This window comes from Hemitrygon akajei, chromosome 16, assembly GCF_048418815.1.
Source record: "Hemitrygon akajei chromosome 16, sHemAka1.3, whole genome shotgun sequence".
NCBI classification, from domain to species: Eukaryota; Metazoa; Chordata; class Chondrichthyes; order Myliobatiformes; family Dasyatidae; genus Hemitrygon; species Hemitrygon akajei.
The window spans coordinates 48,600,616-48,624,468 of record NC_133139.1 but is presented as its reverse complement, the minus strand read 5'-3'; the positions used below and the strand labels follow the sequence as shown (position 1 = coordinate 48,624,468).

At 41.7% G+C, this 23,853-nt stretch overlaps 1 protein-coding gene across 2 annotated transcripts in view; it reads left to right on the top strand.

Annotated features, from left to right (window-relative positions):
• LOC140740032 (cystinosin-like) overlaps nt 1-23,200 on the top strand; it is a 33,911-nt gene extending 10,711 nt beyond the window's left edge. For both annotated transcript variants that reach the window (XM_073068844.1, XM_073068842.1), the window contains exons 2-11: nt 4,705-4,781; nt 5,603-5,681; nt 5,807-5,891; nt 6,427-6,530; nt 9,365-9,502; nt 10,460-10,559; nt 11,208-11,327; nt 12,398-12,568; nt 21,964-22,081; nt 22,323-23,200. In XM_073068844.1, the coding sequence (XP_072924945.1) occupies nt 4,705-4,781; nt 5,603-5,681; nt 5,807-5,891; nt 6,427-6,530; nt 9,365-9,502; nt 10,460-10,559; nt 11,208-11,327; nt 12,398-12,568; nt 21,964-22,081; nt 22,323-22,474 (1,144 nt within the window). In that variant the 3' untranslated portion in view covers nt 22,475-23,200. The remainder of the gene's footprint in view (nt 1-4,704; nt 4,782-5,602; nt 5,682-5,806; nt 5,892-6,426; nt 6,531-9,364; nt 9,503-10,459; nt 10,560-11,207; nt 11,328-12,397; nt 12,569-21,963; nt 22,082-22,322) is intronic.
• Nucleotides 23,201-23,853: the final 653 nt, after the last annotated feature.

The window sequence follows — 23,853 nt, the reverse complement described above, 5'->3', positions numbered from 1 at the left end:
TCCAGGGCACAGGCCTGGGCAAGGTTGTATGGAAGACTGGCAGTTGCCCATGCTGCAAGTCTCCCCTCTCCACAACACCAATGTTGTCCAAGGGAAGGGCAAGGGCTGATACAGCTTGGCAGCAGTGTTGTCGCAGGATTTGAAGGCAACGTCGGACTGCCTTAGGGACTCCAGCTCTGGATTTGTCCTCAGGGTTTACTCCCGAAGCCTTTCCCATGAGTGGGTATGGCCGCAAAGCAGTGGAGGTTTGAAATCAGAGTTTTCCCTCTCTTAGATGGACTGTCTTCCCAGGCTGACAAGCTCCATCTACCTGAACCCAGTATGGTAAGGACAGTTCTAGATTTTGTGTTGAGTAATGAACAACTAGATTTGATTTGGGAGCCCAAGTTAATACTCTACAGTTGGAGAGGAAGAAGCTAATGTTAGATTTATCAATATTACAGACTAAAGTAAACAAGGAGCCATGAGCTGGCCAAAGTTAATGGGAAGGGGACACTAGCAGGGATGACAGCAGAACACCAATGCCTGGAGTTTCTGGGAGCAACGTGGAAAGTGCAGCACAGATTCTCAACAAAGAACTATGCAAAAGGGAGGATGAGTCAACTGTGGATGACAAGAGAAGTCAAAGACAGCATAAAAGCAAAAATTAGTGGGAAGTTAGAGGATTGGGAAACATATAAAAATCAACAGAAGGTTCCCAAAAAGAATGAGTAAAGATGAAATATGAGGGTAAACTACCCAATAATGAGGATACCACATGTTTTTTTCAAATATAAAGAGTAAAACTGGCAAGTGTAGATATCAGTCGGCTGGGAAATTATGCTGGAGAGTTGGTAATGGGGTGGGGGGGGGGGTGAGGGGGAAGAGAGACAAAGAAATGGTGGACAAACTTGAATTATTTTGTGTCAGTCAGTACTGTGGAAGACATCAGCAAAATGCTAGGAATTTGATTGTCAGTGACATAAGCGAATGAAGTTGCTAGCACTAAGAAGGTGCTTGGGATGCTGAAAGGTCTGAAGTTAGATAAGTCACCTGAACCAGGTGGACTATATCCCAAGGTTCTGAAAGAGGTAGCTGAAGAGACTATGGAGGCATTGATAATATTTCAAGAATCACTAGATACTGGAATCATTCTGGAGGACTAGAAAATTGCAAATGTCACTCCACTCTTTAGGAAGGGAGGGAGGCAGAAAGGAAGTTGTAAGTCAGTCAGCCTGACTTCAGTGTTGGAAAGGTATTGGAGTCTATTCAAGCTGAGCTTTCAGTACTTGGAGACTCATGATAAAAAAAGGCTAAAGTCAGCATTGTTTCCTTGAGGGAAATCTTGCCTAACGAATCTGGAAGTCCTTGAGGAAATAACACGCAGGGTAGACAAGTTAGTGGGTGTTGTGCACTTGGGTTTTCAGAATGCCTTTGACAAGGTGCTGCACTAAAAAAAAAATTATAAAGATTATCTTCCTTAACTAGATAAGAGCCCGTATTACAGGAGAAATACTATCATGGGCAGAAGATTGGTTGACTGGCAGGGGGCAAAGATTGAGAATAGAGGGACCTTTTCTGGTGAGCTAGTGGTGTTCGCAGATGTTAGTGTTAGGACTGCTTTTCACGTTGTATGCAAATGACTTGAGTGACGGAATTGAAGGCTTTGCGGATGATACAAAGATAAGTGGAGGTGCAGGAAGTCTTTGGAAAGACTTGGATTAAGAAAGTGGGCAAGTAAGTAGCAAATGGAATACAGTGTAGCTATGTATATTGTCATGTACTTTCCTCTAGGACCAGAGGGTACAGCCTCAGAAAAGCAGGGTGTCCCTTTAGGATAGAGGGGACTGGAATTGATTGCCACAGGCAGCTCTTGAGGCCGTGTTATTGGGTACATTTAAAGTAGAGGTTGATGGATGGGTTCTTGATTAATAAGGGCATCAAAGAGAGAAGGCAGGAAAATTGGGTTGAGGAATAACAAATCAGCCAAAACAGAATGGCACCTTAGACCAGTGGGTTGATTGGTCTAATTCTGCACTTGTCATGTGTTCTTGTGGTCTATGGTCACTTTAAATCCAGACATGAGATTTGCAGATGTTTGAACTTGGAGTAACAATTTGCTGAAACTCTGCAACTTGACCTGCTGAGTTCTTCCAGTAGTTTGTTGGTCCTGTCTTGTGAGGATTGTCATTAAGCCTTCAGGTTTATGACTGCAGACTAAAAGTTTAAATCAACAATGTCCTTCCACTAACTTTTGAACTGGGCTAGTAGTGCATTTGGTTGTTACTGCAGCAGAATAGTGCATAAGATGGACTTTGTTTACTGCAGTACAAGGTTGGAGCCCATGCAATTTTTGACTGTTGTTGATACTGTGAATCCTATCCCACAGATAGGTAAAACAGTTATATGTACTTGTTGCATACTCTTGGTCTGCTTCATAATTCTTGTATCACCAATGGGTTAAAGCTGCCAGTAGTACACTGGTGGTTTGGAGACTGATACCACGTTGCCTGAGTTAGTTGAGGCAAGCTAATGTCCTACCTTGATACTGAAAAGTTGAACAACAATGGAATGGAATGGGCTCTGGTGGTGGTGGGTTGTGAGGGTTCTGATTACCCATTATCAGAGTGGCTTGGTGACAAAGCTGTTCCTTCAGCATAAAATAAAACTAGAGATTTTTGTGATCATCGAAATAACATCATGGAAATTTGGTGTTCAGACGAGTGACCCTACATTAGAATGTGGTTGGTGTAGTGAGGCAGGTGTAAAAATGGCAGAGGTTAAGTCATAAAATCATACAGCACAGAAATAGGTCCTTTAGCCTACTTTGTCTTGTTGACCTTTGTCCCACCTCTAATAATCACATTCCTTTGCATTAGGACTGTGTCCCTCTACGCTTTGCCCATTTAAGTGTCTAAGACAAATGTCTAAGAACCACAAAAAAGACTAGCAGAATGAATAAGATACTAGGATGGAGCTGGAGGCCAAATGCAATAATAGAAACCAGCACTGGAATGAAATCTGAAAGGTGTCAGTGTTTCCTTAAAATACGGTGATGGAGCTTTATTGAATAGTGTAGGTGGGTGGAGAGAGATTGGTCGGGTTGACAACTACAAGTGTTTGCTTGTACATGGAATTGTTTCTTTTCCCCAAGCCTATACCCTCCCTTTAATTGAGGACAGACCGCCTTAGGAGGACATTGCAGAAAACCAAATTGGAAGTGATGGTGGGTAGCTTGGCTGGAAAGAGGAGGGCTCTTGTCCCTTTTGAAATTCTGTGGAGAGGTAGTTTTGGGGGTGGGAGGAGGGAAGGTCCCACTGGAGTAGGTTTGTGTTTTGAAAGGACATTCTTCAAATGCTGGGAGATTCACTTAAATCTTTTTGGGTTCTTTATGTGACATAGAAGGGGAGGATGAGGATCCTAATCTTTCTGAAATATTTTTAAAAAAGTATATAGAAATGCCCTTAATGCTGCCAGGCAATCCAGGTGCTAACTAGTTTAAATCTAGGAAGCAGCATTAAACTTTCATGCATACCAGATTAAAGCTGTGAAGTATTGTTGAGTACTAACCAATCAGAGGAGGAATAATGGTTGCAATACTCTCATTTTTGCTGATGCTAATGACAGAATCAACACACAATACAGAAAACTAGCTAAGATGATACTTTCCATTCAGAATTGCCGAGGATTGCCCACCTTGACCTTCCTTAAATCTCAACATCACAGGCTGGTCAGTTTTCCACTAGATTAAATGTCTGTGTGCACAGGATACAATAAAGGCTGTGGTTCTTGCAAGATTTGGTGCTGTTTATATATTGCCAGGTGAAATGGTCCTTTTCTGAGATTTGGATGAACTAGTTTGTGTTAACATCTGTACTCGCCGTGATCACCTGCTTGTTGGCAGTTGCTAGACAAAGCATTTGTCTAGACTCTAGTCAATAGACCAACCTGCATACTGTAGTAACAAGACCTGATCTGAGACTAGATCTTTGTTAGTGATTTACCAACTTCCTTTCTGTATACAAGATTGAAGGAGCATTGTCAAATTGGAACCCAGCTCTCCTTGCCTGTGCCATATTGACTCCATAGACTGCCCTTGTCCAGAGTAAACCATAGCTGCACTGGAATTGCCAAGGTACGCTCTTTCAACTCCTTTCACTTCTAAATTGCTATGTTCATTTACCTTGACAAGGCAACAGAAGTATACAAATCAGAAGTGTCTTCAAATTTTATAACCAGATACCTATCTCTGGGTCAAAATCCTGGAACTAGCTTATCTATATCACTGAGTTTTAACTTCACCCTCTGGGGGGGGGGGGGGGGGGAACAATCATTTGGAAATGCTGCTGCTACACTCAGCAACTAAAATAAACTGCTCTCCTTGGGTTTAACTCCAAGCCCATTGATCAGAAGTTATCCAAGTTGTAGATAACTGCTTAAACTCTTGAACAATCAGTTGGGAGTAGCTTAATATTTGTACCAATGTACCTGCTTAAAAATTATTGCTTGTTTTGGGCACACGGACAGAATTAAGATTCCTGATTGAATTGAAAATTGTACTTTGGGTAACTAAATTTTAATGGAATTTTGGTCACTATCTCAATCATACAAAGTGAAAATGGGAGTTGGAGCAAGTATTTATTGGCTAGCAATTTCACCTTATGGCAAATGATTATACTGTAAATGGATGTATAGAAGCCAGTTTTAATACTTTTTCTTCTGCAGGTCTGCAACCAGAGATATGAAGCTCCCAGTGCCCCTTATGATCCTCTTTTACAGTCTGGTCAACTTGCTCCAAATTGGTAAGTTTCTGTAGAAGTGATGAATTGCCCTCATTCTAGTTTTCAATGTTAAAGTAACCCTTTCTCTGCCAACCTGGGATTGCTGCTGAGATGTCTTTGTTTGCCAGCTTAATAAGCATGTATTCTTCAGAAAGCTAAAGTTATTACATAGACCATTTGACCCATTGTTGGAAGATAGCATGGACTCAAAACCATCATTCCAATTCTCACATTATGTCTCCATTGCTCTAACTTGTTCTCTCTCAACTCTTCTGTGATTCTTCTGCCATTTGCCTGTGCAAGGACCAATTAACTTACCAACACACCTTTAGGAGTTTGGGGGAAGCCAGAGCAGGGAATAATGCGGTAAAGTGGGGTAAAGTACCCAAGATCCGGATTGAACCTGCCCTTGGAGCAGTGGAGGCAGTACTGACTACAGCAATGCTATGTTGCTCCAGTAGTTGTACTTTCTTTGCTGTTTGTTATGCCTTTTCAAGTTTTGTTGTCATATAAAAATCTTTTTCTTCAGTTTGGATATCCAAAGTAATTTGAGATAGTGGGATTTTGCTGGGGAGGTGCAGAAACTGTTCTGTAGCATCGAGGAGCAACAGCCATGAGCTTGGATTTGGGTAGATGCTGGGAAATATTTCTTAGTGTGCGGTAATGATACTGTATTCTCCACCCCACTAAAGGGCTAAAGCTTGTACTTCCTCTGACATATTGTAATTGCTGAAGGAAGAATAGGATAGGCCTTGGAAAGAAGGCTTGTGATTGAATTGAAGATGGGATTGTATGGCGAATGACTTCATTTATAATCTGAGTGGTCAATCTTCTATTTTCAGATGCATTAGAGACATTGATTGTACCAGAATTTGTTAGTTTAACAGTTAACACCATCCAGAATATCAAGATTGCTACAAGGTAAGCCCCAAGTAACTCTGCAATGTGAGGAAACCTGAACTTGCTGCTTGGGTTGGACTATATTAGGAAACTACATGTTGGGTACAATCTCTGCTCTAAAAACTGCTCTACTTTCCTCTCTCCAGTGCTCCTCTGCCAGAGGCCTTAGTCATTAGATTTGCTGTGACCTTTTCATCTAAACAAACTAATATTGTTGAACTCCCTGAACAAGTAAGTAACATTGTTCAGACTTGGCAATTAGCAGGGTAAAACAATGTTGGATTGATATTCAAATTGTCTTTCCAATTGTCTTTCCTGGAAACTGACATCCTCCATGATGGTAATGCTGATCCACACTACTCCCAAGTTCTCGTGTTCAACTCCTTTACAGGCTTTCCTGTAAATGAAGGTTTCATCCTCGTTACGCTGCAGGCTTCTGCTTACCATGTAGAAAATCCCAATGTTACTGTTTGCTTATCAAGTTTAATGGCACATTTGGTTCTCTTTTTGATTTGGTCTTTGCCTTGTGTAGAAAAATATTCCATGGGAAGATGACATTAGAACATATTGGTCCATTTTTATTTTCATGGTTCAAATGAAAACTTGACTGCAGAAGGATTTGAGCATTTTGTGTAGTAGTAATTTGTACTTGTACTTACACTGCACATGTAATCCCAGGGATGGGGGGGGGGGGGGTCTCTATTAAAGCTGAGTTGCACTTGCTGATTTCACCATTTACTAATGGAAAATGTTTTTCTTATTTTAGATTTTATTGCCCAAGTTTGCAAACTTCTCTTTATTTACAGTTAGAGGAGTTGAAGTTGGACAAGTCAGTGTTTACCTTTATTCTAACAGCAGCAATTTAACCAGGTGGGTATTTCTATACAGGCAGAAATGTGAAGCAAAAATCCTTTTCTGTTGTCTCCATATCCCAGTGGTGGCTTTCATTGGAACCATGGTGTTCCTTCTAGACATCTCTCTAATTGCTCACTGCTTTATTCCAAATCTCTGCCTTGGGCCTGGAGTGTTTGTACTCTAGTTGAACCAGATTTCCACAGGGTCAACCAAAGGTGTTATTGTCCTGTATAAACATTTTTTTTTTGATCACAAGAACTTAAAGTACTGCGGATCTACCCCGTTAGCAAGTTGCTCATTGGTGGAGGAGCTGGATTTGGTGTGGATCGTGCTGCTTCCTGCATCGGAAGGGTGTCCTGAGTCAGTGTGCAGTCTAACAGTCAGTGATCATATTAGTTGCTTTTCTTGTGATCACGAGACCCTGTTGGACATCGTTAATATGGAATGCTGCAAATCCGATCGATGGACACCGGTGGAGCTGCGTGGCCTCGGTCATAGTGAGGAGTAGGCCTCGTGCCCCAGTGTGTCCTGTTTACAGCTGCCCGGGAGGGAGGCGTTGGAGTCGGTGTGCTTGGTATGGTGCAGTGTCCCAGTTGCTCCAGTGTTTGCTCGGCAGAATTCGAGCTGTTTTGTGGTCAACTGCAAATTTCTGCAACATTCTTGGACTCAGTCTTGAACTATATATCATTTTTGTGACTGTGTTTTACTGATATCTTGTGTGCTTGCTGTCTTGTATGTGCTGTCTGCCCTGTGCTGTGTGTGGCTTGGTACTGTGTTTTGCACCTTGGCCCCAGAATAACACTGTTTCATTTGGCTGTATTCATGGGTATTCATGCATGGTTGAATGATAATCAAACTTGAACTGAATTTAAAATTCAAATTACTTTAAAATGAGATTGTTTTTGGGTGGGGGGAATGATATTGCTTATTGCTGTGTCAGCCTAATTTTTTTTTAAAGAAAAAGGCTTACATTTTAGTAAGAGGTGTGAGTTTGAAAATTGAGATTTTAAAAATAAAGATACTGTTGTTTTATCTTCAGTCCATTACCAAAGAACCTGGTGACACTGACTTCTGTACATTTACTTCATGTATTTGAATTCCTGGGTCCTATTTCTTTTCAAGGATACTCCTTGAGCAGGGATTTTCAGTGATTACCACTTCAAGGCCAGAGGAAAAAATGACGAAAGTGCAAAGACCATGGGCCTATGGAGAATATTTGATGTATATTTTGTATAATGATGGAAATAGTGCATACTCCTGGCTCTTGAAGGATGTCAGTGATGGCAGATGCTTAAACTTTCAGAAATCTTTTAAAGGACCTTGATGAATAAATTGGTTTATTACTGTCACATGTACTAAGATGCAGTTGAAATGTTCATACTGTTTGTAAGTTCATTTCATTACATAGCGCAATGAAGTAGTACAGATAAAATAATAACAGAATGCAGTATGTGGTATTATAGTTAGAGTGCTAGCAGGTGATAAGGTGGATTTGAGGCAGTCCATCTTATCGAACTATAGGATCATTCAACAGTGAGATAGAACTGTCCTTGAACCTGCTCCGTTCTTGCAGGCTGTTCAATAAGCAGACGGAATAAGCTTAGGTCACTGGGATTAGGGGAAATCTAGTAAGAGCATTGGCCAAAATTGCAAAGTGACTGAATCACTTGAATAGAAATGTGATGGGACATCAATAAGCCAAGTGTTTCTGCCCTCTATCTTTTGCACTGGATGGGATATCTAGTTAAAGAGCACTGGGAATACATGAGTTCAGAGGCAGCAAGTAGAGCTGCTGCCATGCAGCTCCCGAGACTCTTCACTGTACGTGAAGGCTGCATGTTCTCCCCATGACTCTGTAGATTTAATCCCAAAGATGCTGGGTTAGTTGATAACTATACTTTGTCTCTAGGCTGGTGGGTAGAAGCTATAGGCAAAAGGTCATTCTGAGCTGGTATAGATTTGAGGGCCAAAATAGTCTTTTGTGCATTATGTAAGTTGAGATATACAAAAAGTTTTGAACACACTTTGAAAGTAGAGCAAAAAACTCTAACCAGCAATATGTCATCAAGCCATTCATTTGTTGGTTATGTGCCAGGTCGTGTGATGTAGGTGATCACGGCTTTTCCATGACCGTGATTATTCATGGCATATTCTCCTACAGAGGTGGCTTGCCATTGCCACCTTCCAGGTGGTGTCTTAACAAGATGGGTTACCCTAGCTTCTGCCTGGAGTTAGTGGCCACATAACCAAGACTTGTGATATACACCAGCTGCTCAAAAGACCATCCACCACCTGCTTCACGTGACCAATTGGGGGGTGCTAAGTAGTTACCCCACTTTGCCCAAAGGTTGACCTGCAGGCTAGCAGAGAGACCTTGCATCTCTTTTGGTAGAGATGTCTCTTCACCCTATCAAGCCATCTTTTATTTTTATTTAGAGAGGGGGCCTGTTCTATGTTCTTCTGGCCCAATGAGCTACTCTGCCCAGCACCCACCTATTTAGCCCTGTCCTTATCACAGACAATTTAGTGACCAATTAACTTCCTAACTGGAGTATGGGAGGAAACCAGAGCATCTGGAGGAAATCACATATTCACAGGGAGGATGTACAAACTCTTCGCAGGTGGCACTGGAATTGAACTTCAAACTCTGATGCCCCAAGCTGTAATGACATTGAGCTAACTGTCTTGCCACCGTGGCACCCTACTAGCCTGAAAAGAACGGGGAGATATCTTGGCAAGATAGAATTAAGCTGCAACTTCAAACCTTTCTTACCACCATAATGACTCCTGATACATGCATTCCTCTTTGCTGTCAGTTTCTGTATTAATTGTTGAAATTTGTTTTGTAGGTCTCCAGCACATATTCACTTTCTGGTGCTGCACAGTAATGCTCTGAAGGTTGTAAATAAGGTAATTGGTTGGATATACTTCCTGGCATGGTCCATCTCTTTTTACCCTCAGATCATTGAAAACTGGAGGCGTAAAAGGTAAAGGCTACTGATGAATGACTTCCGAACTCTAACCAGACTTAAGTTCCAGTTCAGTTGCTTGCTGTAGATTAATGTATCCACGTGGTCCAGAATATGGTAAACTGGCTGATTTTAAAGTTCCTGTAAATTACCTCTACTATGGATGTGGAATTGTTCTCTAAATGAGTTACAGAAAAGTGGGACAGATAGGAATACCCTGAGAGATGGCGTAGGGTCAGGAGGCCATGAAAGCAGAGGCTTGGGTCTTGCTACATCAAGAGTCAACCATACTGTAATATAGAATATTGTTACAGGTTGAATACCCCCTTAGATCGGGGGGGGGGGCGAGGGGTGTTGTGGGGTTTGCCAGATATTGACATCCTGTATTGGGGGTGGGGGAAGTCGTGTTCGTCATGTCAGTCCTGTTGATACTCAGCAATCTTCAGCTGTTTTCACTGTTCTGGTGCTGGGATTGTACTCTTTCCACTTGCATTGTATCAGTGTCGGTTTACAGCCTATTAGCTTGTACTCCTTGTTGTTTGATCTTTGTTCCAAACCTGGATGTGAGATTGCCATAATGTACTTGCATTCATGATATCAGTGAAACTGGGAGGAACAAGCCACCAAACTCTTAATTTTCATTAGAAACTAGTCTAAAAGGGAAAGCATTTCATAAATTTTCGCTGGGGTCCTGACTTTTTTTTGCCCTTTTCCTGTCTTTTGTCCAGTAATATCCAAATGCCACAACTTGTGATTTTAATGTTGGTCAATTAAGGTTTGCACTGTTTTCCACAGTAATCCCACAATGTGTGAAGACCTGATTAAGACAATAGCTTACAAGGCTGAAATGTGCAAAAGACTTCAGATGTCTCATTCGTTATCTAGTTCAGTGATGCATTGTGACCATGTTTTGGGACTCTTCCAGGATCATTCCTCAATACCAGCTGACGTTGTTCAATTCTATCTCCTTAACAGTGTAGTAGGATTGAACTTTGATTTTCTGGCACTGAACCTGACTGGTCACTTGGCATATGGGGTGTTTAACATTGGCCTTTTCTGGATTCCTTGTGTTAAGGTAAGTATCAATTTATTTAAATGATGAATAATGAGATTGAGTGACTTAAATTTAGACAAATGATTTGCACTTCATAGCTTTGGTCAAGCATCCATTGTACTTTAATCCCAGGAAACCAATTGACTAGAAGGGAACATTCTGATTGAGTAGCTGCTATTCAGTAGCTTTTTAATTTTTGCCATTTGCCAAGGATACCTTTGTGCTGCTTGGAATTATGATATGATCGACTTGGTGCTAAATTACTGGATACACTCCCAAGGGAGTGAGTTCTACAGACTCATTCACCAAATGGCAATCTTTGAAGTCGATGATGACCTTCAGCTGGTGAAGAATGGTCCAATATCACAGTAACAGTGGTGGCAGGGTTGAAAACAAGCTGTGTATTACTGAGCGTGAAGTGCCAATTTCCACCAATATTGTGGTAGCAAATGGAGACATGATGGTTATCCATTTGAAAAGTAAAACACAACTATCAGATATTATAATATAATGGATGACATTTGAACTTTAAATATAGTAAAGGTGTTTCTGCTTCTGTTTTCTTGTGATGTGGGGGGAGGGAATGTTGAGATTAGTACAATAGTTGAAAGATGTATTTCAATGACTCCTAACATATTGGTGAGTGGTGTTTCTGATTTGTCTTTCCAGAAACAATTTCTTCAGTGTAATCCAGAGGGAGTGAGCCCAGTGGAATCAAATGATGTCTTTTTTAGTCTCCATGCCATCTTATTAACCTTGATTACAATCTTTCAGTGTTGCATCTACGAGGTTGGTGTCTCTGTACAACATAGGCTGATTTGCAAGCTCCAGTTTGGTAACTAACCACAGATGCATTGAATATTCATTCCCTCTTTCCCAGCCCAACAATTGTAGCACTTTAGCTGAGGCGATGCTATAAATAACAACCAGATCCATGAACACTGACAAACTGTATGTGAAACTTGTTTTGCAGCATTATAGTGCAGACATAAACCTTAAAATGGGGTAGTGTTGAAGATCATTCGGCAATCGGGCTGAGGGGAAGTTGTTCATAAATCACTGAATATGGGTCTTCAAGCTCTTGTACCACTCCCTGATAAAAGTAGTGAGAAGATGGAATTTCTTGGATGGTGATGGTCCTTAATGACGGATATTGTAAAAGGGTAGTGCCAGTGATGGGACTGGCTAGCGTCTAAAACCCTTTGCAGCCACTTGCAATCCTGTGAAATGGAGCCTCCAGCGAGTCAGAATGCTCTCCACAGGAATTTCAATTTCCATGTTAAATTCCATAATTGGTATTGATGCTCATCATTCTCCACCTCTCAGAATTTCTATTTCTCATCCTGTTATTGAATGACAGAATGTAGAAGTGTACAATCTGACATTGGGTGCTTACTTCCACCTTGACAACACTTATTTTCTGGGGTTATTTTCCAGCAACCTAAACTTTGTGTTTTAGAACAAAAGTATGCTTTCCAGCATAAGCCCCCTTCCTTTCCTTCCACTTGCATCTCATTAGAATCCTTTAACCAGCTGCAGTTGCATCCTTTATGGACTAGATACTTTAACAATACCATATGATCTACACTAGATCATCTGTCCAGTTAATTAGGATTTGCATATTACATAAACTTCTTTAATTAAACTTGATCACCTTAAATGAAGTTGATTTAATCTTTAGTGCAATATAATTACAAAGCTTAAACCATCCTATCAACTTGCTCTTAAATCTCCACTAAAGTTTTGGCTATTGAACTAATTTTGTATAGCTGTTAGATGTTATTCAGTCTAGAATATTGTTGTTTTCACTCTTGAGTCATGTTACTGATATCTTTTGTTTTGTTTCCATTGTCATACAGCGGGCGTCACAGAGGGTGTCCAAGATTGCTTCTGGATTTCTTGTAGTTGCTTGGCTACCTGCTGTGATTTCTCTCATCCTGGCTGTAAGTGGTCAAATAACGTGGTTGCAACTTGTCTACTATTTCTCCTACATCAAGCTGGGCATCGTCGTCATTAAGTATATTCCTCAGGTAAGCACAGGGTTGCGCAAGGCATAACCAGTGACAGGAGGGGTCTTGTTTACAAACCACTTTGACATCTATGATGGCGCAATCCCATCTATGTTTAATAAATAAGTAAATCTTGGATCTGCATCTTGATTTCAAAGTGATTTTGTGAAATATTGACTGATAACCAGGTGCTTTAGCTCTCTCTGACTAGAACCTATCTCTGGCAACTTGATTACATCAGTACTCTGTTGCAGACCCTTTTGGTTAAACAACTAAAGCAATGCCATTAGCACAGTCTGCTCCACACCCTGTCTCAAAGTAGCTGAAACATTAATGTGAGGATTTTGATACATGAACGAAAAAGAACAAATTATCATTGGGCACCATGGTAGAGTAGTGGTTAGTGTGACACTGTTCAATCCCAATATCCTCTCTAAGGAGTCTCTGTACGCCCATCCCATGGAATGCTTGGGTTTCTCTGACTGCTCCAGTTTCCTCTCAAAGACCTACCAGGTAGGTTAATTGATCATTGTAAATTGTCCCATGATTAGGTTAGGGTTAAATCGGGATTGCTGACGTGACATAGCTCGAAAGGCCTATTCTGCACTGTATCAATAAATAAAATGAAGCCAGTCTTTTAAAATCTTTATCTTTTCAGAAAAGGGCTTGCTGTTTGCCTTTTGCATCAAATGGAAAGGTTGTTATCTGGGTCGTGACTAGTTTCCACATCCTGGAGGACATTTGTATTTGTTCCTGTAACAACCAACTTGACATGTATTCACAAAGCACAATGAAAAACTTGCAGCAGCATTGTGGGCACTTTTAGAAGCAGAACATTCAAGAGAGAAACTTGTATTTTTTTCCTTTGTAGGAAAGTGCATAAATAGAAGAGAGTCTATTGTAAAGTGGTCGTAGTGTTGCTGTGATGAGGTGATTAGAGATATTCAGGTTGGTTTTGTGGGAAGTAGCTGCAAAACCAGCTTGAACCTGGTGATGCAGGATTTCAGGTTCCTGTACCTCATGCTGTGACATCTCTCATGGCCCATATGGTCGGGATATTGATACATATTGCCACCTTGAGGCAGTGTCTCTTGTAGGTGCTACTGATGGAGAGGTGTGTGCTTGACATAGAAGTTGGTCATAAAACACTACATCCCAGAAACAGGCCCTTCAACCCATCTAGTCTGTCAAACCATTAATCTGCTTCATCCCATTAACCCGTACCCAGCCCATTGCCCTCCATACCTCTCCTATCTATGTACCTATCCAAATTTCTCTTAAATGTTGAAATCAAACCCATATCAACCACTTATCACTTGTGCTGGCAGTTCATTCCACACTCTCCACCCTCTGAGTGGAAAATGTGCCCCTCCCCCTCCCCCATTCACCTTTCATCCTTAACCCATGACTTCTAGTTGTAGTCTCGCTTAACCTCAGTGGAAAAAGCCTGCTTGCATTTACCCTATCTATACCCTACATTTTGTATACCTCTGTCAAACCTCCCTTCAATCCTCTACATTCTAGGGAATAAAGTCCTAACCTATTCAACCTCTCCCTATAACTCAGGTCCTCAAGCTGCAGCAACATCCTTGTAAATTGTCTCTGCTCTCTTTCAATTTTATTTATATCTTTCCTGTAGGTAGGTCACCAAAACTGCATGCAATACTCCAAATTAGGCCTCATCAATGTCTTATACAATTTCAACATAATGTCCCAACTCATGTACACTCAGACCCCGCATAGCACTGATTCATTACAATACAGTTATTCAATTCTCCTTTGAAATGTTAAAAAATGACAATTTCATTCTAAACAATACTTAAAACTTCTCAAGAGTGGCTGACACTGCAGTAATCATTCATCAGCCAATGAGAGTGCTTTAGATAGATAGATAGATAGATACTTTATTCATCCCCATGGGGAAATTCAACATTTTTTCCAATGTCCCATACACTTCTTGTAGCAAAAACTCATTACATACAATACTTAACTCAGTAATAATATGATATGCATCTAAATCACTAACTCAAAAAGCATTAATAATAGCTTTAAAAAAGTTCTTAAGTCCTGGCAGTTGAATTGTAAAGCCTAATGGCATTAGGGAGTATTGACCTCTTCATCCTGTCTGAGGAGCATTGCATCGACAGTAACCTGTCGCTGAAACTGCTTCTCTGTCTCTGGATGGTGCTATGTAGAGGATGTTCAGGGTTTTCCATAATTGACCGTAGCCTACTCAGCGCCCTTCACTCAGCTACCGATGTTAAACTCTCCAGTACTTTGCCCACGACAGAGCCCGCCTTCCTTATCAGCTTATTAAGACGTGAGGCGTCCTTCTTCTTAATGCTTCCTCCCCAACACGCCACCACAAAGAAGAGGGCGCTCTCAACAACTGACCTATAGAACATCTTCAGCATCTCACTGCAGACATTGAATGACGCCAACCTTCTAAGGAAGTACAGTCGACTCTGTGCCTTCCTGCACAAGGCATCTGTGTTGGCAGTCCAGTCTAGCTTCTCGTCCAACTGTACTCCCAGATACTTGTAGGTCTTAACCTGCTCCACACATTCTCCATTAATGATCACTGGCTCCATATGAGCCTAGATCTCCTAAAGTCCACCACCATCTCCTTGGTCTTGGTGACATTGAGACGCAGGTAGTTTGAGTTGCACCATATCACAAAGTCCTGTATCAGTTTCCTATACTCCTCCTCCTGTCCATTCCTGACACACCCCACTATGGCCGTGTCATCAGCGAACTTCTGCACATGGCAGGACTCCGAGTTATATTGGAAGTCAGATGTGTACAGGGTGAACAGGACCGGAGAGAGTACGGTTCCCTGTGGCGCTCCTGTGCTGCTGACCACTGTGTCAGACCTACAGTCTCCCAACCGCACATACTGAGGTCTATCTGTCAAGTAGTCCACTATCCAATCCACCATGTGAGAGTCTACTCCCATCTCTTATCTTAAATATGCTCTGAGCCACTCCCAGCTAATCACGTATTAGTTCATGCTCTGCCTCCCCTATGTGTGGAAATGTTCTTGTTCCCTTGCCAATTTATCCCATTTTTTGCACCCATGATGCCTGGAAAACAGCTGTCTGCTCCCAGAGAGGGTAGTACATCCAAGATGTCTAGGGAAAGCATTAAAATGGATGTGAAACTGCAAATGATACGACGTTTGGAAGCTGATGAGCGTCAGGTTGATGGTTGTGCCTCTTTGAAATTGGCTACATGTGATGATCAGAACTTATAAAAAATGCAGACAAGATAAAAGCTTCTGCAACAACAACCTCTAAGTTATCATCAATGAAGGTGACTCATTCAAGGAGCCATTTGCTTGACAAAATGGAAAACAGACTAAATATATACATGGATGACCAAACACAATGAAACATGCTCCTAAGCCAGCTGATAATAATGGAAAGGCAAGAAGCATCTTCAATCATATTTAAGAAGAAACATCGCTAACATTCACAGCCAGCAGAGGTTGGTTTGATCGATTTAAACAGTGCAGTTACTTCCATAGCATACATATCTCTAGTGAAACAGCTAGAGCAGACAGCAAGGCAGCCCAGGATTTTCCTGCAGCACTGAAAGCCATTACTGAAAAGGACAATTATCCTCCTGAGCTCATCTTCAATGTGAATGAAATGGGCCTATTTTGGAAAGAGTGCCTTCTCGTACTTTCATCTCTCTAACACTCTTGGTAGGAGGCTATGCTAAAGATGACTTTAAGTTAAAGCCTGAACCACCGCAAGCAATGAAAGGCATTTTAAAGTCAAGTCTACCAGTGATTTGTAAATCAAACAAGAAAGCCTGGGTGACAATTGATGTTTTCCAAAATTGGTTTGTTTCACATTTTTGTCCAGCGGTGAAGCAATATTGTAAGGAGCAGGACTTTGAACCTAAAGCACTGTTGGTGCTCAATAATGCCCCAGCAGAGCACACTAAGAATCATGACACACTTCGGACCTGCATTCCTGTTAAAGTGGTTCCACCCAACATCACTTCATTACTCCAACCAATGGATCAAGAAGTAATATCAAATTTTAAGGCATACTACCTTTGTTGTACATTCAGGCAGCTTGTAGAGGAAACAAAAGGTCAAGACAAACAACACACCAGGTAATTTTGGAAAAGCTATGTCGTGAAAGCTGTAGACAATATCAGAGCAGCCTGGGATGAAGTAACTTCAAAATACATGAACGGAGTGTGGAAGAAGCTATGGCCACAAGCATGCAACCATGTCCTAGGATTTCAGGCGGAACCAATCATCCAAAATATTGTTGAACTGGCCAGTGAAGTGGGATTAGAGGATGTTAATGATGACGCTGTTGAAGAGTTACTGCATTCTTATGGTGAGAGCCTTGATAACAAAGAGCTTTGAGAATTGGCAGAACAACGCATCCCAGGTGAATCAAAGGACACAGATGGAGAAGAGGGAACACCAGCAAGAAACCTCATCACAAAATTCCTCAGCACTAACATCACAATGATCGCACAAATCATGAACTAATTCATCAATAATGACCCTGACTGGGAGCGAAGCAATAAGGCAAAGAAACGTGTTCGCGACATGATTTCCTGCTACTGAGAACTGCTTCATGGGAGGAAACTTAAGAAAAGGCAGTCAAATCTCGACGCCTACTTGAAGAAAAAGCTAAAGTTAGAGGAGGACCCACAGCCTGGTGCCTCCCCTAAGACGTAACCACCACCCGCTTCCCTCCATTGCTGCTGCGATGTGTTGCTGCTCCACTGATGTACAGGTTAGGCCTATTTGTGAGTTTGTTACTCGGTGAATTATTGTGTATACATAGGGTTTGATTGATATTTTTTAAAAAATCAGGCACACATCCATATGCGTAATGTTATAATGACCCTGTATAGCGCTGATTGACATAGAGTTCCACCTCTGAGGATTGCATCCTTAGTGTTAAGTGGGGTCTGAGTGTACTCAGTACATTGATTTATGAAGGCCAATGTCCCAAAGGTTTTCTTTACAACCCTATCTATCTGTAATGCCATTTTAAGGAATTATGGATCTGTATTCCCAGATCCTTCTATTCTACTGCACTCCTCAGCACCCTACCGCTCACTGTTTAATACCTACCTTGGTTGACACTTATCTGCATTAAATGCCATCTGCCTTTCTTCCAGCTGGTCCAGATCATGCTGCAAGCTTTGATAGTTTTCCTCGCTGTCCATTCACAATCTTGGTGTAATCTGTAAATTTGCTGATCTAGTTTACCACATGATCATGCATGTATTTTGAACTTTGAAGTTCTTGATATCCATGACAGACAACCGTGGACCCATCATCAGTATCTATGGAACACCAGTGGTCACAGGCTTCCAGGCAGAAAGGCAACCATCTACTACCACTCTCTGGCTTCTCCTGCAAAGCCAGTGTCTAATCCAATTTACTCTTTCATCTTAAATGCCAAGCGACTGAACATTCTAGACTCCCCTCCCATGTGGGACCTTGTCAAAAGCCTTGCTAGAGTCTATGTAGACAACATCCACTGCCTTGCCTTCAACTTTCCTGGTAACTTCCTCTCAAAACTCTACAAGATTGGTTAGACATGTCCTACCACGCACAAAGCCCTAATCAGCCCGTCTATCCAATTCCTTGGAATGTCTCCCAATAACTTCCCTCTACTGTTGTCAGGTTCACTGGCCTATAAATTTACTGGCTTGTTCTTGAAACCTTTCTTGAACAGAACAACATTAGCTATCCTCTAACCTTCTGGCACCTCACCGGTGGTTAAGGATGTTTTAATGTCTTTGGGGTCGCTGCAGTTTTTGTGCTTGCCTCCCACAGGGTCCGAGGGAACACCTTGTCGAGCTCTAGAGATTATCCACCCTGATTTGTCTCAAGACAGCAAACTCCTCCTCTGTAATCTGTATAGAGTCCATAACCTCTCTCTCCCAAGTACATACAGATACAGAAATAAGCCGTTTAAGATCTCCCCCATCTCTTCCAGCTCCACACATAGATTACCACTCTGATCTTCCAGAGGACCCACTTTGTCCCTGCTATCATTTTGCTCTTAACGTGTCTGTAGAAGGCCTTGGCGAGAGCAACCTCATGCCTTTTAGTCCTTCTGATTTCCTTGGTGTTCTCTTGCATTTCTTGTACTCAAGTACCTCAATTGTTTTGACTTCCCTGTACCTGCTGTGCACCTACTTTTCCTGAACCAGGGCTTCAATATCCCTGCCTTTCATTCTAATGGGAACATCCAAACTCTGTACACTTTTCAAAGCCTCTCACTTACCTAGTACACCTTCGCCAGAAAGCAACCTGTGCCAAGCCACACTTGCAGCTCCTTTCTGATACCATCACAATTGGCCTTTCTCCAATTTAGAATCTCAACCTGAGGACCAGACCTATCCTTTTCCATAAGTACCTTGAAACTAATGGCATTGTGATCACTGGATGTAAAGTGTTCCCCTACAGAAACTTCTGTCACCTGCCGTTTCTTTCCCTATAGTAGATTTAGTATCGCACTCTCTAGTTGGGACTTCTATGTATTCATTTGGGAAACTTTCCTAACCACATTTGGCAACCTCTTTATCACCCAGACCGTTAAGAGTTTGGGAGTCACAGTCTATCTGTGGAAAGTTAAAATCACTTACTATCCCAACTTTGTGTTTCTTGCACCAGTTTGTAATCTTCCTTCAATTTGTTCCTCTAAATTCCATCCATTGTTGGGTGGTCTATAATGTAATCCAATCAATATGATCATCCCTTTCTTGTTCTTTAATTCTACCCATAAAACTTCACTAGACAAGCTCTCCAGTCTGTCCTGACTGAGCTCTGCAGTGACATTTTCTCTGACTAGTTCCCCTTTTAATCCCTTCATCCTATTACATTTAAAATGTAACCCTGGAACACTGAGCTGCCAGTCCTGCCCCTTCTGCCGCAGAGTCTCATTAATGGCTATGATGTCATAATTCCATGTGCTGATCCATGCCCTATGCTCATCTGCCTTTCCAATTCTCCCTGCATTGAAAATGCGCATCTCAGAATATTAATTCCCCTATCCTTAACCTTTTGATCTCTGACTTTGAATGAAAATGGGGCTTAATGACGTCTTTCTCCACAACCATTATCTGTTGTGGTACTCTGGCTCCCACCCCCTTGCAACTCTAGTTTAAACTCCCTGTACAACACTAGCATAGGATGTTAGTTCCCCTCTAGCTTGGGTGCAAATGGTTTCTTCTGTACAGGTCCCACCTGCCCTAAAAGAGGGCCTGATAATTCAAAAATCTGAAATTCTCTCAGCTGCATCATCTCCTTAACCACATGCTAAACTGTATGGTCTTCCTATTTCTGGCCTCACTAGCACGTGGCAAGGGTAGCAATCCTGAGATTGCAATCCCAGAGGCCCTGTCCTTTAACTTGGTAGCTAACTCCCTGAACTCACTCTGCAGGATGTCATGATGCTAACCACTACTTCTGCTGCTTACTCTTCCATTAAGATTGCTGTGCACTCGATTCAAGATGTCCCTAACCCTGGCACCCAGGGGTTAGGGACAAAATTCAAAATTCAATTTGTAATTACTGAAATTACAAAATTCAGTAATTTTGTTCTTGTCCACAGAACCTCCTTTCTGTTCTCCTTTCACTAGAGCTCACCTCTGTCCCCACTTCTGAGGCATAGAGCCAGTTTCAGTGCCAGAGAACTGACTGCTGTGGCTTTCCTCTGCTAGGTTATCTTCTTCCCCCCCCCCCCCCCACACCAACCCCCACAGTATCCAACAAGGTATATCTGTTGAGGGGAATCAGCCGCAGGGGTACATTACACTTGCTGCCTGTCCCCTTTCACCCTCCTGACGGCCTGTGTTCTGTACCTTTGGTGTAATGGCCTCCATGTATTTCCTGTCTATCAATCATTCAGCCTCCCGAATGATCTGGAGTTCACCCAGTTCCAGCTCCAACTCCTTAACAGTTTGTTAGAAGCTGCAGCTGTAGTTGTCAGGGATACTGGAAGTCTCCCTGCCTTCCCACATCCTGCAAGTGGAGCATAGCACTATCCTGTATGCCATGCTTTCTTCAGAATTGCACAGGTCCTCTGAAATAGCAACACCTAGGAATTTAAAATTGTTAACCCTTTACCTTTGAGGACTGGTTTTTGGACCTTTGGTTTCCCTCTTCTGAAGTCTGTAAAGAGTTTATTGGTCTTGCTGGCATTGAGTGAGAGGCTGGTCCACTAGGCGGCATGGCACAAGGCAGCAGTGGTCTTTCGGATCTTGTGCTACTTTAATTTAGTTTTTAAATTTAATTTTAAGGTTTAGGGCAATGGATAACAGAGTGACTATCTACCATCGCCAGATACTGCTACAATACAGAGATCGCCCAAAAACAAACCTTCATGGAAATCTGCTGATTAGATTGCGCGACCTCGGCTTGCTGAGGGAATTGGGCCTGCAGTCCTCGGAGTCGCCTGATGCCGGTGGCCAGAGGTGGGGACGCCATAAGCGGTGTGTGAGGAAGCGGAAGCGAGGCGAGCGGGCAGGAGTCCGTGCCAGGAACAAAGTAAGCCCTAGCTGGCCGGCTCTCCTGTCCATTCTGCCCTCCAATGGACATTAAATTGGACTACATCTCTGGCAACGAAATACTCAGCAGGAGTACAGAAACAGACAGAATCCTGGATGCCGCCATTCAGCTGTTTATCTATGTAACAGATTTCCCCCAAGCCATTGGACTACCAACCTACTGACCTCTGCTGTGCCTACTGTCTTGTTTATTATTTATTGTAATGCCTGCACTGTTCTGTGTACTTTATGCAGTCCTGGGTAGGTCTGTAGTCTAGTGTAGTTTTTGTGTTGGTTTACGTAGTTCAGTGTAATTTTTGTATTGTTCATGTAGCACAATGGTCCTGAAAAACGTCGTCTCATTTTTACTGTGTACTGTACAAACAGTTATGGTTGAAATGACAATAAAAAGTGACTTGACTTGGTGTTATTACACCATTCAGCCAGATACTTAATTTCTCTCCTATATGCTGATTCATCATTGCTTTTGATTTCGCCCATGACAGTGGTGCTATCAGCAAACTTGAATATGGCATTGGAGCTGTGCTTAGCCACTTGAGTATTGCCTTGTGATGCACCTAAAAGTCCATTGCTTAGAGGGATGTTGCATGCTACAGATTGCAGTGAAAGTAATTCAAAAGTATATTTAACAGAAATTTTGGAACAATTTTTTGCAACCTACAGAATGTTGCCGATGTTCACCGGCACCATCTTATTCATTGTATTGTCCTGAAAGCCAGGTTGGTTAATATTTGGTATGTTTTTGCCTGACCTTCTGGACTTCCTCAGTACAGATTACCTGATTAGTTTGTAATTGCAAGGTAGTGGTTCTGCAGTTTGTCAGAAACTGGTTTCACTGCAATTTCCTCTGCCTCCAGGTTTACATGAACTATCAAAGGAAGAGCACAGTTGGTTGGTGTATTTGGAACACACTACTAGACTTGACTGGGGGCGCTTTCAGCATTCTACAGATGTTTTTGCAGTCCTACAACAATGGTAAGACCCTCTTTCCAGAAATAGTTGCCTTGTGAAATAACTCCGGGGGGAGGGGGTTTGTCCATCTCCTAGAATATCAGTCACATGTTCTCTAGTCTGTAAATCTCCTCTAGTGATCAGGCAGTGATATCTGGAAAGAGTACTTGAATCTCGAAATGTAGATGATTACAATTAACCTCTCTTGGGTAGATTTTGAAGTGACTGAAGCTGTTCTTTCCTAAATTCTAATTTTCTATTGCAGATGAGTGGATGCTGATCTTTGGAGATCCAACAAAGTTTGGTCTTGGACTGGCATCCATCTTGTTTGATGTTATTTTCATGGTTCAGCATTATTTTCTGTACAACAAACCCAAAGTCTACATGTCACTGAATGATTGTAATTCTGTGCAATAATATATTTCAATAACTTGGTTTGTACAAATACACTGGACAGTAATGATCTGTAATAGAACTACATAACTACACATATAGGAAAGTTAATAATTATTTAACAAAATCCTGCTTCTAAGCATCTTTAAATTCACCTCCTCCATGATCCACAGTTGAGAAATTTTGTTGAAATCTGAGGATCTTTCAATAAGTGAATTTTCCAATGGGTGGATCCTGCAAAATATCTATCAGATCCAGTTATAGATGTTGGTAACTGCAGAAGGTGTGGAGGAATGGAGTGGTAATTTGTTATGGGTAACATTGTTTGGAATGGTACACCTCTATTGCACTTGGCTTTTTACAAATTTTAATCGTGTTCCCAGTTCTGCTGGGAATAAACACTTTAAGTTCCAATGCAATTCACCAATTAACGATTTACTAGTGTCACTCTCATCTGGAACCCCACACCATGAAGAGTGCCCCAGATTAGTTCCCCCACTGTAGCGATTCCTTTTTGCACTTCCCCCATCTTTGTCTTATAATGATCTGGATATTGAGCATGCAACTGGAATCTCCAAATTAGCAATTATGTTCTGCCAACTATCAGACCATCTTGATCAATGACTGGTGAACTTCTGCGAATCCAAATCCAGTTTGTAATGGACTTTGATGTTAACTTGTCAACTCTCATTCTGTAAATAATTGGCTTAAGGCTAAGTGTTTTGTAATTAAACCAAACATGTTTAGAGACTTCATGAATATCTCATTTGTTGTTAATTGTAGCTGTTTACTCATTGTTTCTTCTGTTTTGGGTGAATCACGGAGGAAGGTGATCGCTCTCTAGATGCCGTATTACAAGACTGATCTTTAATAATTGATCAAAAGTTGCCTTCCAATCTATAGTTACCAATCCTTTAGTTCCCCTCAAGCACTTCTATGAAGAGGTGACCAAAAGGATTCTTTGCCGATCCTGGTGTTTTGGGCTTTCTTCCTGCAGATGCAACATTGGACCAAATAAATGGGTTAATTATGCAGCACTTATTTAAGCAACACATCCCACTAAAGGGCAGCTAGAAGGTGAATGCCCATTGAAGAATAACCTCCAGCTGATCTGACCTTTTATACTCTGTTCTGGCTGGTGGGTCATGGTTTCATCTCATTGGGTCCTGGCAAATATTTTGCTAGTTCTTTCAAGCATCCTTTCACCGCTCTGAGTACTACTTGTATCATAAAATTGCTTGTCTTTGCCTTTGTTTATCTGAACTCCCCTGTGTTTAACAAACATGGATATTAGTACTTGGCTTTTCAGCTCTGACCCTGTTGACTTTAAAACCCTACTTATACCTCATTCCATCTGCCCCCATAATGGTACAGCACAGAAAATAGTTTTTTTGGCACAACTC